The 18431-nt window shown below is 39.0% G+C and overlaps 1 protein-coding gene across 3 annotated transcripts in view; it reads left to right on the top strand.

Moving 5' to 3' along the window:
• LOC124141661 (eukaryotic translation initiation factor 4E transporter-like) overlaps nucleotides 1-18431 on the top strand; it is a 32838-nt gene that overhangs the window by 4843 nt on the left and 9564 nt on the right. For 2 of the 3 annotated variants that reach the window (XM_048401065.1, XM_048401064.1), the window contains exons 3-16: nucleotides 6092-6165; nucleotides 7678-7832; nucleotides 8603-8756; nucleotides 9402-9588; nucleotides 9893-9920; nucleotides 10782-10982; nucleotides 11256-11401; nucleotides 11908-12058; nucleotides 13502-13723; nucleotides 14667-15409; nucleotides 15944-16063; nucleotides 16960-17332; nucleotides 17606-17712; nucleotides 18212-18363. In XM_048401065.1, the coding sequence (XP_048257022.1) occupies nucleotides 6092-6165; nucleotides 7678-7832; nucleotides 8603-8756; nucleotides 9402-9588; nucleotides 9893-9920; nucleotides 10782-10982; nucleotides 11256-11401; nucleotides 11908-12058; nucleotides 13502-13723; nucleotides 14667-15409; nucleotides 15944-16063; nucleotides 16960-17332; nucleotides 17606-17712; nucleotides 18212-18363 (2813 nt within the window). The remainder of the gene's footprint in view (nucleotides 1-6091; nucleotides 6166-7677; nucleotides 7833-8602; nucleotides 8757-9401; nucleotides 9589-9892; nucleotides 9921-10781; nucleotides 10983-11255; nucleotides 11402-11907; nucleotides 12059-13501; nucleotides 13724-14666; nucleotides 15410-15943; nucleotides 16064-16959; nucleotides 17333-17605; nucleotides 17713-18211; nucleotides 18364-18431) is intronic. The other variant, XM_046509705.2, reaches the window with a different exon arrangement.

The raw sequence follows: 18431 nt of genomic DNA, 5'->3' as shown, positions 1-18431 counted from the left end.
GCAACATTGCAAGCGATCTCTCACTTTGCATAACTGTTTCCTACATTGCTGAATGGAGCTTTGCATCATTGCAGTGCGCAACATTCTTCATCCCTGATCGGCAGAACACTCATAACATAAACACTTTGGTAGCACGAAAATCTCATTTCCTTTAAAACAGTGACCTACAACATCAATGTTTTTAAAACATATTTTTTGTCACTTAAATTACTCTAATAATCAACTGGGGAAAAACAAGCACAGGTAAAGTTTCAAGATGCAAACTAATTAAAATTTTCTGGATGCTGCACATGGCAAACACCGCATTCTGCAGAAAAATGAAATGACTTAATCATGTTAATTGTTGCTAATTAAACAAAAGACAGAACCTGGAATAATATAATATTCTGAACATATGATGGACTGTCAATACTAATCAACTAGAAAGTCAACAATATTTCCTTTGATATGGTACACACTACAGATGGAAATAGACAGCGAAATTGATGAAAGGACAGTGTTTCATAAAATATCAGCAAGCTGTTACACCATTCACAACAGTCACTCTTTCATGTCTTATCGCATTGAACATATTCATATACGATCTAAACACATATTGTTGAGAGCGTCTGATAACAGCAGATTTGTGTCTTGCATGCCAATGAAATAAACAGCTGGTTGTGGTAAACACTTCTGCTCAACAATCTATAATTGTACACGTGAATAATTCTACTAAAGACGACAATGAACAGAAATACATAAGTATTAATGTAATTAGTGTTTTGTTTCATTAGAAAATGCTCATTATCCAATAATATACACATTTTTTAATATGTGCAATTGAATAATTAGGTGTACGAAAATTGGATGTGTGAGCATTAATCTGTATAATCTTGTAACATTAACTGCATCATAATTCAAGGCACAAAATCACATCGCACTCCCCAGAATCTCCTTGCTTTGGACCAGGGGAGATTTTTATCTCAGAAGTAAAAATCTCCAGGATAATCCTTATGCCCATGTTTCTTGCCGAAGGGGTAGACACCTCTGACCTGTCTCTTGTGGCTTTGCTGACACATTACACATGCTTTAGCTGACAAGCCATACTAAATACTGTTCAAAAGGGGGTTTCAAACCCTTCTAAGTGACAGAATGAAGGGACCACATCTTCGAATTCACTCATTCTCACTTATGCACAGATGCAAATTCAGATAAACAGTCAAGTCCCGTTAATCTGACATGGTTGGTTGCATATGATTATGTTGGATTAACGAGTATGTTGGATTAAGTAGTATGTCGGATCAACAAGTATGTCAGATAAACAAAATTTAGTAGTATCAACGTTCCTGATCGAAAATCTGACAAGTACACTATAGATAACGATACAAACATGTTAAAAAAAAAATGAAAAAAAAATATATTCATATTGTTATGTTACATTGTTAGCGGAATATGTTTTCTAATCATGCAACCTCTAAGGCTTAACAGAAAACAACTGTATGACTTATTCAAAATACTTTAAAAAGCATAGTCTGGAATGGAAGTCGCTAGTTTGAAACTGGTACCGCAAAGCTCAAGAAAGCTGCTTTCTTAGTGGGTAACGTTGACTTCGTGTTAGTTATTTACTTGGTCGGTCATAGTTTGCGAAAGGTTGTTCTGACGTGACCTGTAATGGGATGTCCTCGGTGATAGCAAGAACTTGTATCTGATTTTAATGAGATTGAGGTAATCTAAGCATGTGATTGATCCTGTTTTCTTTATTTAAAGTATTAATTGTTTATTGTTAGGCAAGTTTATCTCTGCAGCCGTTGTAATATGCAGTTACCAGCCGACTCATCCCGCATAAAAACACGGAGGGTGTACTCGCGGGCAGATGACCATGGAGTACGCTGATCACTCCGTCGGATTAACGAGATATTGCAAATTATGTGTGTTAGAGTTGGAGTGTGAGACTGTCGGATTAACGGGTCTAAATAGCACTGATTTAATTGGTTCCCATCATTAGTGTCGGATTAATAAGTGTCGGATTAATGTTAGTAGAAGTGAATGATGAATATATCTTGTTTTAAACCCGACAAAGTTAGTGGGTGAATATGGTTTTATGCTGCATTTAGCAATATCATGGCAGGGGACACAAGAGATGGGCTTTACACATTGTACCCATGTGGGGAATCTAACCGGGCCTTTGCTGTGAAGAGTGAACGCTTGAACCACTGAACTACCATACCGCACCTCTCAGGTTTAACACGAACATGATGAAATAACCATCTCTTCAGTTGCGATTGCAACCCAGGGTGGGAGCTTGTAGATGCATGTGCATAGCACAGTCGTATTATGCAATACTTTGGTTTTCTGTGAATTCAAATGATCACATCAGTAGGATGACAGGACAGGAGGTTTGTGATGGTACTTCTAGTGGTGACCACCTGGTAGGCCAACTCTCAGTGGTAATCCGCCTGACGTGTTGCCAGCTCCTTGTTGTGGATTACTGCCATCATATAACTAATAATGCAGTCTTCTATCACTTACTCTCAGTCTCATTGCCTTCTAGTGTTCGGCAAAAAATGCTTTTTAGGTGTTATGGCGATTTCTTCAACTTCAAAGACATGTGTCATTTACCATTTACAGAGATGTATATAGATTTTGAAACTAAGGTTCCATGGCAAGTTATTAGGGGGGAAAGTTGTCCAAATCTGGGATTTTTAAGCTTTTTGTTTTCTAAAATCAATAGGTTCTTGAACATTGCGTTTAATGCAGAAATGAAAACCCGCGTGTTGAAGCCTTTGCCTCTCTATTAATTTCCATTTCTCAGTTAAAGACAAGTCCCTTTTGGCCAAACTGAAAAAATGGTCTTTCCTACAATAACCTGAATTGGGAAATTTTGCTGATATCTGCTGAAGACCTGGGGATGAATATCAACCTCTAACAATGCCTTGTTAAATGCCTGATTTGTGTTGACTCGAGTCAAGTAGAGAGTTGATTGATGAAGGGAACTGGCAGTCGTTTTCTGTCTTCGAGTCATTGTCCAGTATCATAATAAGACCAAATTCATGATGTTTTTATGTCCATGCTGCATGTCATTGGTGATTTGACCTGATGAAGACACAACTCACAGGTCAATTTTCTAGCTTGATAGGTCACAGTGAAAAATGTAATCGATGAATAAAAAAACTCAAAGCTTTCATTTGTTTTGTTGAACCAACATTGTTTAGTCATTGATAGCACTTATTGCACTTCCCGGTCACAGTCAGACTTCACTTATAAGGTATACTCTGACCCCATGGTACCGCGGCATTCATCGTATCGCGGCATTTGTGATTTCCGATAGTTCACGCGGGACACGCCTCTTAGCGGCTGTCTATTAATGCAAATCAGTAACCAGGAAGTGCTCACTTCGTAAACAATTTCAATTTCCTCGGAATGTTCCGTCTGCTGTAAGTAAGGAGTTATTAATCCGTTGATACATATTTCTGGCATCTGTTGTAATATTGCCTTACCCCCATCTATCAATGCCCAACGATATAACCCGCAGTTCCCCAAGTAAACTTTCTCTATCGACCTGAACTAGATCATCTGCATATTCATGGCGACTAATGAGGTAACGGAAGTCACGTAGACCGCACATTTATTCCCGCTCTGTGCCCAGAATCTATTGGGAGATCATAAGGGCCATAATGCCAAACTTAGAAATACGTTCTTCACTAGTAACCAAAACATAAATACATACTTTGGGCATACTAGGAGTGCTTTTTATATATTTATTGTTGACTTTTAACATTTTTCCATTTTGTGACAAATTATTGTCATCCAAGTTTTTTTAAACAATCTTAAAATATCATTTCTGATATTATGATGTTGACTTATAAAAATATTTTTCTCTTACTTTTCGGTAAATATTCATTGAATACCTATTGCTGATAACACATTTAGAATTTTACTTGTGCTGTCTTTGCACATGTCTGGACAAATCACTGATGGCTGGCATGATCATACCAAGTGGTTGGTAGAATTATGTCCTCTTTTTGTCCAATTCGGACCTCCATAAACAACTTTTCTCTGTACCGCGATACGATGGAGTTCTCTCCCTTGTCAAACAGAGCGCGAGGCCCGGCTTTTACTCGGCGCATTGTTAGATAGAATAAATGACATCTGATATAGAGAACACGAATAATCATAAAGGTTAGTGAGTGCATTTTGTTCCGTTCAGCGTACATGACAAGTACCGCGATACCCCGAGGTTGCAGGCTAAACAGAAGTAGAAATTGGCGTTAGTCCTATGGTCCTTGCAAAATTGCCCAATAGTTAAGGTATCACAAGGACTAGTAGAAATTTGCTATTTTTAAGGGTTTTGCTATGTGTTATTATAAGGTCTAGTGGAGTAAAATGTTAGTTGCTATCGCTGTAAACAGGTTAACAATTAAACTGAAAATAGCAATGCATCCACTGATTAATGTTTAATAATGAGGCCTATGAAGGCAGCATGTTGATGCCATTACAACATATAAAGAGGAAATTGGCGACTGAAAATATGTGAATGAAATCAGCTTTTTTTTTTATTGTGTATTAAAAATCAAAGTGGACAAATTTTCTCAAAAGCTTTTCAAATCAGAGAAAAGACATTTGACACACTGATGTTACTGGTCATCATCTCAAATGAGTTATAAAATTGGTGTCGTAAATTCATTTTTTACAGAGTTATGGCTCTTGCTCCCTGCTTTTCAACTTAGAGCATACTGCGTGAAATCGGGACAAGTTTTCTCAGAAACTACTGAAGTTACATGAAAGATTACATGCTTATCTAACTGATACTTGTCAAGACTGAGTTTGGAAATTGGTCCTGGAAATTATTTCTTTACAGTTACGGCCCTTGATCCATGTTATGTTACTTGGTGCATAGCATCTGCAAAGTTTTTTTTAGAAATTACTGAACTTAGCTTATCTAAGAAATGTAAATGTATTACGACGTGCTGTCATTGTGACTGACTTACTGAGGTAGTTCTTAGCAGACCTTTCTCATCAGGTTATTATCTAAATACATTTGTTGTAAAGAAATGACAAAAGTTGTTCCTTTATATATAAATATAATTGTGTACAGATCTAGGCTTACATCATTTGAGGAAAAAATGGTGATATGTTAAATTATAAGAATTGACTTTAACTTTGTGTGAGTTCATGGGAGCGTGAACCTTCATAGAGTGAGGGCCGAATATTGTATGAATGTTGTCACAAGCTCCAACATACATACAGTTTGGCCCATACTCTAAGAAGGTTCATACTCCAATGAACTCACACAAAGTAAAAGTCAGTTCTTAAATGAACAAACAAAATTCTAATGTTCCCCATGGTAGGGGATAGTGATAAAGTTGTTTTCTTGTTCATGTTAAATCTGCAGCAGGGCATCTCAGGGAATGGTCAGTAGACTAGTACAATGTAATTGGCATTAGTCGACTAGTACGAAACAGCCATGCATGCACATTGCAATATAAGTGCAAAATCTTAAACCCCATTTCACCCTGCCTCTTAGACATACATCTCTTTTGTCATTGCTCGTAGTATTAAACATGTTAAACACAGGATTGTCAGGGCCCAGACTCAGTTATTTACAGACTGGCCGTCATATGGCTGGAATATGCCCTTGATCCATGTTATATTACTTGCTGCATAGTCTGTTCAATTGGGACACGGTTTCTCAGACTAATAAGTTACTTGAGTGTAAGTTTGCCTGCTTATCTAAGAGTAAGAGATAATTGTCAAGACTAAGTTAAAAAATTGGTTCCGTAAATTATTTCTTTACAGAGTTACGGCCCTTGATCCATGTTAATTTACTTGGTGCATGTACTGATGTTAGCTTAAATAAGAGATTCTTATCAAGACAGTTATTTTTTCCAGAGGAGGGACTTTATGTGTGTATTAATTTCACATTCATTCATTTTTCTGATGACATAAAGCGGACCATGTGATTTTTTCTTCTTAAGCCTGTACAGGACACTCTTTAAATAGTTTATGTTCACTACTATGTAAACAAACAAAATTCTAATTTTCCCCATGGCAGAGGATAGTGACACTGCTGTTTCCTTGTATGTGAATAATTTGTGGTTGACTTTTGTTACAGGAGAAGTTGATGGAACTGGCCGAAACTTTCGGAGCCAGACTGAGACCTAAGTGCTTATTGAAGACGTTTGACAAGTAAGTTTCATGAGTTTTCTAGGCCACTCCTTTCACACAAAGTTTGTACTTAGCGAGGACTGTTACCCAGATTAACTCTTTCAACACTCTATCACATTTCACATTGTCTGAAATACGTATTCCATTTCAATTTATCATTTTTTATCCATAAATTAAAAAATTATTCACTATTTCCCGCGATGTTATTGAAAATAAAATTCTCGGACACACATTTCAACAACAGGTCCACATCCAACATGTCAAAGAGCAAAATAAAGACGTTTTAAACAAATCTTTAAATATATTATACAAAGTAATAAATAAAATCAACAAAACTATATCTAAAAGTAATCAAACTTACATCTAAGTTATTATTTCCATCTTTTCGTGCGATCGCGTGTAATGTAAGTCAAATGACATCTCGGCTTTCGTCACCTTGAATTCTCGGCTCGGACATGATGTTTAATGCAAAAATATATGCATGAAAAATCTTTGTCACAGCTCATAACCTAGGACGATACATTCACGAAGTTCCATATTTTTAATATATATCGTGATTTCCTGCTTAAAACGTTTAGAATAACACGATTTAACAAAAATCTTTCGCCAACTTCTGAAACTTATCAAACACAAGCTTGGTATCACAGCTGTAATTTGATTGGCTGCCTTAGGTCACGTGCTCAAAATTGACCAATCACGAAACTTGTAGCAGATTTCGCCAAGAATGCGTCATTAGAAACCAATTTTAATCCAATGAAATCGCTTGTTATAACTACGGGGGAAAAACAGGCGATGTTAAGAGCGTGTAGATGAAGGAATAAGCTTTCCAGCGATTGTCATATGCCATTCTTCGACGAACGTGTTATTCATATGAAGCCTCGAAAATGGGGGTATTTCTTCATGTTACTGAGCGGACAGCTGCTGTTATAGGGAAATGGGTGATGACAGAACTATCTATAATTCTTTTTTAAAATGATTTTCCAATTACGTAAACAATGAAAATAAAACAGAAATAGGTAAGTGGATTTTATGAAATCTTATATTTGCCGAAAATCTTCAAGTTTTCGCTTCCTTGGTCCTTAATCTGGATGTTAAAAACATGTTAGCTTACATTTTTTATTTACAACGAACTTAATTAAGTTGTAAATGCATTATTTTAAATAATGTGAAAAACATAAATTTCATATTTATAAACCATAGGATCAGACCTTTCAAATGGTGTATAACATGTAGTAGCAAATATATTTTACAAGCAGTTACTTTCTTTGATAAATGTTGGCTTCATCTATTACACAAGAGTCTCTGGGAACTCGGTGTCCCAGCAGTAAACACTTTTGGTTGACTGGTGTTGAAAGAGTTAACAGCCCTATTGCTACCCTATTAATGAAGTTGTGTCAAATAAAGTGTCATATTTTCTAAGCATAAAATGTAAACCTTTACATTTTGAAAATATTTAAAGTTATCAGCTTTCTCAAGATAATACTGCTTTGGTATTTGCAAATATCTAAACATGTCACTCTTTGTTATGTTCAGTGCTGATGGCTTGTGGGACCCTGAAAAGTGGTCTCGCTCCTTTGGTGGTTACTCCACGGGGTCGAGGGAGAATTCACCCCTGACTATTGACCCTAGGGACAGGAAGAAGCAAATTGATCTGGACAGGGAACAGCTTATGAGAAGGAGAACCTCAGGTCAGTCAGTCCGTCAAAATTGCTTAAACTTTGAACAGGTTCAGGTTCATGGATTAACAACAATGTCAATCTGTGTGACCAATCTCAATTTGTTTCAGTTAGACTTCTTACATTAAAACTTTGTTAGTCGCCCCCATTGATGTTTCTTCCAACAGGCTCCATGGAAAATAACTTGTGTGTTTTTTAAGTTGAACTGAGGGTGTACAGGATACTTCGTGATTTTGATTTATTGATTAGATGCAATATATTGTGTTATGTCATAGCTTCATATTCAATATAGTAACAAGCTCAATCTCTTGTAATACATGTATTATTTATTTGTTACCTTACATTCTGAAAGTACAACTTTCCATCACGCAAGTTGGAAGACAAGACACATGTGTATTGTAGCAGACATAAATGTAGCTTCAAACAACCCATAGTTAAACCATTATAATCAGATAATGACCTCCTGCTCATGTTGTTGCAGTTGATTCTTGACCCAAGAACTCACTGGCCATTCATGATGCAATTATGGGTCATACAATATTAATAAGAAATTATATAGGGACCATTACTTGTTTTATGTTGGAGAAACCACTTGAATCTGTGGATTCCAGATTTCTCTATTAAAGGATACATGTACATATTGTGGTCTTGGAATTGTGGAGGCATGGGAGATAACTCCAGGCAGCTTCCGATATTTTAATGTCCAGTTATGAGGATGTGCTATAAGAAACTGTGGTGTCAGGCTACAGTGTTAATTCTGTTTTGTTTTATTGTTTGTTTAGATCCTCGAGAGAGGCTGAAGGAGGAACGAGATGGAATTGTGTTGAGTCCTCAGCGGAGGAGTTTTGGTACAGGATGCCATGTGACCCAGACATCCTCCCTAGGGAGACAAGTGAGCTGTCCTGCAGACTTCAAGGACGGAGCAGACCGAGACAGGTGTGTGTGGACTATGTGTCACAGAAATTAGTCATTCAGGGAGTAACTTCCCCATGGGATTCCCGGGTAGGAGTATGTTATAAGAGGCGACTGATTGGACTGGTGGTCAGGCGTGGGTCACTTGATTCATTGTATGTCATCGTACCTAAACAGTATGGTACATTGCACATAATATCATTCACTGGTTGTCTGGTCCTGACTGTTATTCACAAGCTGCATTTACATAGCTGGAATGTGGGCTGACACAAACAACAAAACCAAAAAAACAACAACATTGTGTAACTAAAATCAATGTTTTGTTTTGGAAAATTCACTCTTTTAATCATGATCCTGACTGGGATTGTGGGTTTATTCTGATATTTTCCATCTGGACATGCCCCTGTAATGGCTTCCTTCGAAAACTAGAGTTGAATGGAAAGGCAATTACTGAATCATGTTGACTCATCTCTTCTTAACATTGACCCATCTCTTCTTATCATTGACCCATTAGTTGCTGTTTGCTGTTAGTTTTATAGTTCTTGGACTGTTGTGTTAATTGAATAGTCTCAATTGTATTCAGAATATGAACAGTTTGTGTCTGTGTACTTAGGCTCCATTGAAAAGCTAAAAAGTTTAGTGCAGGTGTAGAATATAATTTTGTTCCAGGGACAGAAGAGAAAGAAGAATTGGGAGTGGGCGGATCACTATTGACCGCGACCAAGGACGTGAGAGGGAGTACCGTGGTGTCAGAGACCGTTACGACAGAGATGACCGACGAGGATCTGGCAATCCCACAGACAGAACCTTTGAGAGGAGTGACCGCTATCATAGCAGCTCCTATGACAATAACCGAGTAAATATTAAGAATTGTCTTGAGTGAATTCTTGCCCTCTGTTGTAACACAATTTGTTTCATAGCTGGCAACCAGCTTGTCATTTCTGTGTAAGGGAAATAACTGCTATGTTTATTGTGAATTATCCCTCCTGCTGGTAATTATATCTATTTCAATGTAAATTAACTTAGATATTGAATTTGGCTTCATTCTCTTGGCTTCTGAAACAGCTAGGTGTTATATGAGTTGAGATACCTCCTGTGTTGAGTTAACCTGTTTTTGAGAGAAGACACATTCATGCAACAGACACTGCTATTTTTTTCAGTCCAACTACAACAGATTTTCACGAGACAGTAAGTAGTTTATTTTCTTTGGAGTTGGTCCTCTTCAAATACTGATCTTTGTAATGGGGAAGCCTAAAGGTTATGGCATTCACTTGTCATGTTGAAGACCTGGGTTCTATTCCCCACCTGGAAAGCCCCTAATACCACTATTTGTATTACATCATAGACGTTAATTCCTGTTTGGGCTGTCAATCACACTATGAAATGTTTAGATTTTTCAACAGACGTCCTCTTCACTGCCAACATATCTAGTAGTTGTGAGGATAACCCTACCCTTCACAGGAAATGCAATTGCTCATCCAAAACCAGAATTTATGGCTATGATGTAATTGAGGTTGTATTCTTAGCATGAGACACAGTGATAACTATTGTTTGATTTTGAGTGTCCCCTAAACAATACTGACTCACTCACTCACGTTCAGATCATGTTGATGTTGATGCTGATCTGTTACTCAGTTACCTGTTGGGCCGAGGGACAGAATAGACCCTCAGTATGCCATGCTTGTTGTTCAAGATTAAATAAGGATGAAGTGGCCACTACTGAGTTTGAGTAGAGCTTTAGGGTAGATCAATTCAAGGTGAATATTTGTGTATATGGTTGGCTGACCTGACTGGAAATTGCAGACCTAAATAGTGCAGACTATCTATAGAAACATCTTGGGATTCTTGTTCAGAATATGTCCCCAGTACCCCATACGGAAGTACATGAGGATCAGGTGGTCACAATGTGATCTGGCTGAAATTTTGCTTACACGTTTTCTTGTTTAATCTATCTGTGCCCCGAAATAACTATCTGTAACTTTATTATAGACCCATCTTTTAGTAAAGACATTGATTGAAACTAATGCTAAGGACTAACCTTCTTATCAGACCGAGGAAATAGACGCGGGCGATATGTGGAGGAAGAGGAACCAGAATGGTTCTCAGCTGGCCCCACCAGTCAACATGACACCATTGAACTACGAGGTTTTGAGAAGGAACCCGAGGAAGACACAGGGCATGGAGAAGGATTAATCATTGAGGAGGAAGAGTGTGGAGATGAAGCACCTGCTGAATCTAATGACAAAACAGGTATGCCTCGCTCTTACCATGCTTACAGGAACAGGATATTTGCAAACCAACATTACTCCACGAATGATTGGTTAATCCAGAATGGTTTTAATCAGGACTAAATTACTAGTAATGTAACCTTTCGGATTAACGAGGTATCGCTGTATAGGCTGTAACAGTATGCCACCTATGTATTTGTATGTTTGTTGCAGTTTTGACAGAAGTCTTAAACGTTTGCTGCCAACACACCATACCATATGTACGCTTTACACATAATTCTTGTATTTCTTTCAGGTATCAGTGTGGGTGATCGTAATGGAAGCCTAGAAACAAATGAGTCTAGTTCACCTGAAGTGAACCATGAAACTCGGCCCTCGCCATCAAACTCGGCACTCTTTGACTTCAATGACTTCTTTAAAGTTAACAGCAGTCTTCTTATGGTAAGTTTCTTAAACATGTTTTGTTAATATTTTGTCATGATTTGTTATAATATATATGATCCATTCAAAATGGCCATTTGATTTCACAACATATGAGGGGGCACGGGTAGTCCAGTGTTCTAAGGCGTCGCGATTTGCTGTGCAGAGTATCATCCCTTTGGGCATGCCAGAAACCTATGATTGTGGGTTCGAATCCCGGTTCGCGCCGATTATGTTTCTAGGTTTGTCAGCACCCTACCTGTGCTTGTGGGTTTCACCGAAGTGGTAAACGTCTGAGACCTGCATCACTTCGGGCTTTCCTCCCACATTAAGCTGACACACCGTGTTATAACTGGAATACTGTTAAGAGGTGTTAAACCCAACTCACTTGATAACTCACAACATACGAAGATGAATGAGTGAAGATAAATGGAGGAATATGTAGCACACTGTAGGAGGTACTTGCAGATTTTTCGCAGGTTACTAGAAATATCTGTTAATCACATGCTTAATGTTGCCTTTTCCAGGATGAGCAGACTGTTGAGCCAGATGTAAATGTCCAAGGCAGTCGATTCCAACAGTGGTTCCAACAGCAACAGCAACAGCAACTTGTGCATGGCCACAGCAAGGACAATAGTCGCAGGTCATCAATCAATGAGGAGTTCAATTATTTGAATGGTAAGACTGCATTATTGCTGTTGCCGAAATTCATATGCATGTGCTGATTAGACAAAGGTCAAGGTTTCATAAGGACTCTTGTTGCACAGGGTGGTGGGGTAGCCTAGTGCTTAAAGTGTTCACTCATCACGCCGATGACCTGGGTTCGATTCCCGACATGAGTACAATGTGTAAAGCCCATTTCTGGTGTCCCCTGCTATGATATTGCTGGAATATTGCTAAAAGCTGCATAAAACCATACTCATTCACTTACTCTTTTTGCACGAGTCTGCATAATTTGAAAAGTTGGCAAATGTCTAAGAAATCGTATCGAAAATTATCAGATGTGTTCTGAGGAATTAGACTTTTTCATTCAACACGTCCATTTTTCTAAATTAAGACAACACCGTATGTAGAGGTAAGACAAAATGTCAAAATTGATTTTGCTGATGCAAAGGGTGCTGTTAGTTTCCAGAGCGTAACTCAAAAACCATTAAATACTTTCTTACAAAACTTTGCATGTTTACCAGACACATACTGAACTGGTGCCTTTTGCTATTTAGGAGTTTTATAAATTTTTATTTTTTACGTTTCCATGGCAACAAGTTGGACTTAGGTTCTATAAGGGTGCTGTTAGTTTCCGGAGCGTAACTAAAAAAACGTTAAATAATTTCTTACAAAACTTTGCGTGTTTACCAGACACATACTGAACTGGTGCCATTTGAGTTTTATAAATGTTTATTTTAGAATTTCCATTGCAGCTATTTTGACATGGCCTAAGAGAAATGTTGGGTCAGTTACCTGGTTTGGGACCATAACGTGTTAAAATGGCGGGGGATATAGATGACTTCGTCGACTATACGCTTGTTACTCATTAGTTCCCAATCTTTCAAGTGTAAGGATGATGAAAGGTTATGAACACACAGTGCCATTTAGAAAGTGGTCAGATGTAACAAATGTTATATTTGGCCTCAGTGTTTGAATGGGTTAGATCGCTGACTTTGTGTGCTGGCAATTAGGTTCCTCACTCTGGCAGTGTGGGTTCGAATTCGGGATGGGTCTAAACCCCCAAAAGTACAAGAGTGTACATGGCTTAATATGTTATCCAAAATATAACATTTGTGACAAAAGGTTAGTTGTGAATCATATGAACAATTCCAAGAATATATGTAAATATTTGATATTTCCGGTAGGCCCAAAAGTGCTCAATTCACACTTTTTCCTTTCACCAAAACAAATGTTTCTTATTGATACATACTTATTAGGTCTTACTTTATTACTCCTTACTCTTGTTGACAAAAATGTACCCATTATTATTAGCATGACTAGGCCATAAATTATCTATTTTTAGAAATATTCAAATATTCGAATTTCTACCTAATTACCTAATGAATGGTGATAAATCATTGCATGTGATGAGAGATCTAAGTTTGGAGAGTGAGACTGATGTGTGTGTATTTGCAGACATTATTGACGGATCGCGGAGCCCCGTGATCCCCTCGCCCCCACCAGCCCCGGCCCATATATATGACGGGAAGCCAGGCAACTTCTACCAGCAGTATGCCATGACCATGGAAGAGAAACAAGCACACTTGGAAGCAATGAATCAGAGGAAGAACAGTCCCAATAACCCTCTTCTCAATGCCCTCTTCATGAACAGTGGACACATGGACAAATCTAACACTCGTAAGTCCTGCATTGACTACCTTGTTGCTACAACGGACCTGGGGGTCAGGGGAGGGTCACCATAGCAGTTGCTAGGGGAGGGTAGTAAAATCTAGTACACATATTTGGGAAGGGTCCTGAAAAACTGGACATGTTCTTTTGAGGGTGGGTCATCCCGAAGTATGACCGACATTAGCGGACGGTCATTATTGTCCCCCGCCACGAAGTGGGGCAAGGGATATAGGAACGGAGTTTGTCCATCCTGCTATCCTTTTCTCAAAATTTCTTAAAAACTAAGTCAGAGCAATGAAATTTTACATACTGATGTTCATGATGTTACTGGTCATCATCTCAAATGAGTTCTAAAATTGGTGCCGAGTTATGTCCTTTGCTCCGTGGCTTTCAACTTATTATTCTGGAACATGTATTAACCAAGGGCTGAAGTGGTACCTTTTGCTGTTAAGGAACTTTTCGAAATTTAATTTTTCCCTATTTCCATGGAAGCAAGTTAAACTAAAAAAATGACCAGAAACCACTGAAGTTAGTTGAATGAAAGTTTGCATTCTTATCTAAGAGATACATGTCGAGACTGAGTTCGAAAATTGGTGCTGTAAATTATTTCTTTACAGAGTTATGGCCCTTGATCCATGTTATTTTTACTTGGTACATGTGCTGAAGTTAGTTTATCTCAGTGGTACTTATTCATACTTGGTGTGTATTTATTTCCCATTTAATCAGCCAAAGTGCCTATCTCTCCTTAAGGCCTATAAAGACTTTCTTATTTATAGTTTATATTCACTACTATATGAACAAACAAGATTGTAATGTGCCCCATGGCGAGGGATAGTGATAACGCTGTTTTCAGCACATTAGTGACCATCCATCCCAAATGCTTTAACATTGTTTCAGTCTTGCTTAGATGCTCACTCTGCACTATGAAAGGATACTTTACTATTTATTTCAGCTGTGAACAGTGGTAACTTCAGCACCCAGGATGCTGAAGCTCAGCTGAAGGCTATGTTGTTCCGAGGCCGTGATTCCAACTCCTCCAGTGGAACTGCCAGTCCAGCTGTTATGGGTGGAGCTTCGCGGAAAGTGAAGACATTGGCAGAACTTGAGGCAGACTTCCATCAAGGCAGTCCCACACATCACATGAGCCCAATACAACACCAGAACCACCAACAGCATCAACATCAGCAGCAGCAGCCGCCGCAACCCCACCAACATCAGCAACATCCACAGCAGCATCTACAGCAACATCACCCGCAACACCCTCAGCAGCACCCACAGCAGCACCCTCCGCAACATGTACAGCAACACCCACAGCAACATCCACAACAGGTACAGCAACACCCACAGCATCATCCACAACAAGTACAGCAACACCCACAACATGTACAGCAACACCCACAACACATACAACAACACCCACAACACGTACAGCAACATCACCCTCAACACACCCCTCAGCATACCCCTCAACAACACCCTCAGCATGACCATCACCATCACCAGCATCAACACCAGCATCAGTCACCACAGGAGACAAAGACTGGTGATGACGGGGATTTGACAGCTTTCAACAAACTCCTGAGTATGATGCAGGCAGGAGCTGCAGCCGCAGTTGGACAGCATCTACTGCAGCAGCAACAGCAGCAGCAACAGGCGCCACCACCACCGCCACAGGAACCACCCAAACATGTTCAGGTCTGTCTGAGTTAGCCTCTGTGGGAACTACAGAGCAGTATGGGTTCACAGTGTCTTGTGCCTGTCAAAGAAAGGCATTTAGAATGAGAACTAGACAGTCAAAATGACCAAGTCTTGAGAGTAGACCTGTTCGACGTAATGAGTTCACATTGTTTTCTTCTGGGAACTGTTTTTATGCTCCAGGCTCAGTGTGCAGTGATGTGACTGAGATGCTGCTGACTGAAGCCTCGATCCCATTTAGTCTGTGACTTTAACCATGTCAGCAGTCCATAATGTTCCCATATGATGAAAATCTACTGAAAATAATACTGAAATTTTGGTACAGATTTCATAGAGCAGTTCTGTATTTTGCTGGTTTCTCATTGAAGAAAAGTGCAGTTTGTTTAAAAGTGCAGTCCTTTGTTTAAACATCTTTCATTAAATTAAATGCAAGTAGATATCCTTTTCATGATCATGTTCTTGTGAGATCAGCACTCATGCTAGGTTGGTAATGGCTACCTTTGTTCACTGTTATCATGTGGCTATGTATGACAGATGGGTGGTCAAATGATGATGACCCCTGACGGACGTTCAATGTCCCCACTTCAACAACAGCTTCACAATCTCCAGCTGCATAATAACAATAATGACTTCCTGCAGGTGAGGAGAGCAGCGGTTAGTAATGGTTTATTCAGTTTTCTTCCAGCCCACACTTTGGTTATTCCTTTGTTTTACAGACAGGCTCAAAGATGATAGGGCAAATTGAAAAAATATGTTAATAAACTTCATTTTACTGGTTAAGTCAAGTGAAAATAAAATATGATTTAGAAAAAGGTTTGGAGAGTACTTACTAATTCCAAATAAATGTCTATGTATAATTTGCAAATGTAATTGTGTGAGTTGCTTAGATTAACTGTTGACATTTAAAATTTTGGTTAACATGAATGTGATCTGTCTTTTGTTCATGTTAACAGTGGTTAATAAAATCTGTAAAACTTAGGAAAAACAAAAGTGTGGCCTTTAGTTGATACAGTGTATCCCCATTACCACGAGTCGAAGATAGCTGATGTTGAAACTCCAGCCAGTGATGTTTCCAGTGAACATAGATCCAGTTAAACGAATCTGGCTGCAGAGTAATGTATGTGTGCATGTGGCCCAGCCGCAATTGTCTGAAAGGCTGAGAGTTACGGATTAACAGGATCCAGTGATGGTTATTTATGTCATATAAGTATGTATTAAAATGTGAAATTCTGTGGAATAAGCAAAAGCTAATGGGAGTTCACTGTGTTTGATTTTAGAATTACAAGTTTAAATTGTGTTATTTGAAAACAAAACATTCCATTCTTGAGTGTCTTATGCTCTGTAATGTTCATGTTGTTTCAAGAGTTCAATTTGTTTCTTTTTTGCAAACTTTGTATCCAAGCGAGTATCACGTTCCCACCATACACTAAACACCATCAATAATAAGTCATATCAGCTACTTCAAAATGATATCATAAATGGTAAAGTAACTTTGATCAGGATGCGTGTTGTTTTCATATTTATTGATGTTTGATGCCTCTTTCTTTCAGGCTTTGATGAGGAACAAAGAGCAACAGCTACACATCCAACAACAAACTCTCCAGCAAATGCAACGTCAGCCCCCACCCCAGCCACCCCCCACCCACACTCAACCCCAGCAACCCCCCCAACCCATGATCCCTCCCCCTCAACCCCAGACACCACGGGCTATTACTCAAGACCCTATACTTAACTTCATTCAACAGAATCCCACCATCATCACCAAGCCACCTTCCCCCTCCCCGACTATCCCCACCCTCATGACTAACCCCTCCACCCCACGTGTAGTCTCGCCTGCCCCACAGTCCCTACCCCCCAACCTGCTGCCCAAACAGGTGCAAACACCACAGCAGATTTCAGGAGCAAAGATTCCGTCACCCATCAGTAAGTTGCTCCAGTTCTTATTGTCTGCAGACCTGCTCTTAGTTTGAATAAACAATGCTATGTAGAAAGTTGTCAAATGTAACAAATGTTATATTTGGGATAACTCTTTCTTAGTAAAGTATAGATTCAAGTATTTTGGGGGGTTGAGGACCATCAAAAGTTGTGTCACTGAACTTTAAAATGTAACAAAGTCACTGTTTGTTGGTTCTCAGTTGTTCATGCTTCAAGTGAAAACTCGGCAAGAAAAACTTTCAAGGGATTTTTCTGTTGCAGTGTTTAGTCAACAGCCACCAATGCACCTGAGTGCTCCTTCGCCAATCCACCCCGCACAACTCGCCCGATCTCTCGCTAGTCATCCTCTCACAGCCAATACTCTAACTGTAAGTCAAGGTTACAGCTGTGTTCTCCGATCATTGCATCATAATTCTTTTAAGTTATATTATCACTGGTAGATCTGAGAGAAAATGTGTGTTCATCGGATTGCTATTTTTTGGCTTTGTTTAAAAGACAAATACACATGGTAATTTTAAGTCTGTACAATGCAATTGAAATGGTTAATCATCACACCTAGTCATGTTTAATCGCAAATTTCATTTTTCTCCTGTTCGTTCAACTGAAGCAGTACAATGTACTTTTTGACTGCACATAATTCTCTGTCTTTTGTTTCCTCCAAAATACTGCATCCCCATGAGAGGGGTGCACATTATGCTTGAACACAATATACTAGAAGAAAACATATTAGTGAAAGATGAACCCGATATAGATGTATGTCATTTTGAATTTTTTACTACTCCGAAATTGCTCCAATAGCATTTCCGTGACTATAAAGAACACAAGTGCAGTGTTCCTAGTCATCTGATGTGGTGTAATGTGTTGTAGACGGCCTCTGCCAACATTCGCCCCCAGAGTGTTGCTCGTGTACCAAGCCCCCAGGAGCTGATAGCTCACACCCAGGCCATCATGCAGTCGGCTCTCATCAAGAAACAGTTGGAGGATCAGAAAGAGCGATTCCTTAAGAAACAGCAGGAGAGGTACGTGCAGTTGAACAACAGCAGGGCAAGGAATCAGTCACTTGCTAAGTAGAAAGATGTACAAGCAT

This window comes from Haliotis rufescens, unplaced genomic scaffold, assembly GCF_023055435.1.
Source record: "Haliotis rufescens isolate VD_foot unplaced genomic scaffold, xgHalRufe1.0.p SCAF_21, whole genome shotgun sequence".
Lineage (NCBI taxonomy): Eukaryota > Metazoa > Mollusca > Gastropoda > Lepetellida > Haliotidae > Haliotis > Haliotis rufescens.
The sequence above is the reverse complement of the archived record's forward strand: the minus strand, read 5'-3'. Positions and strand labels throughout refer to the sequence as shown.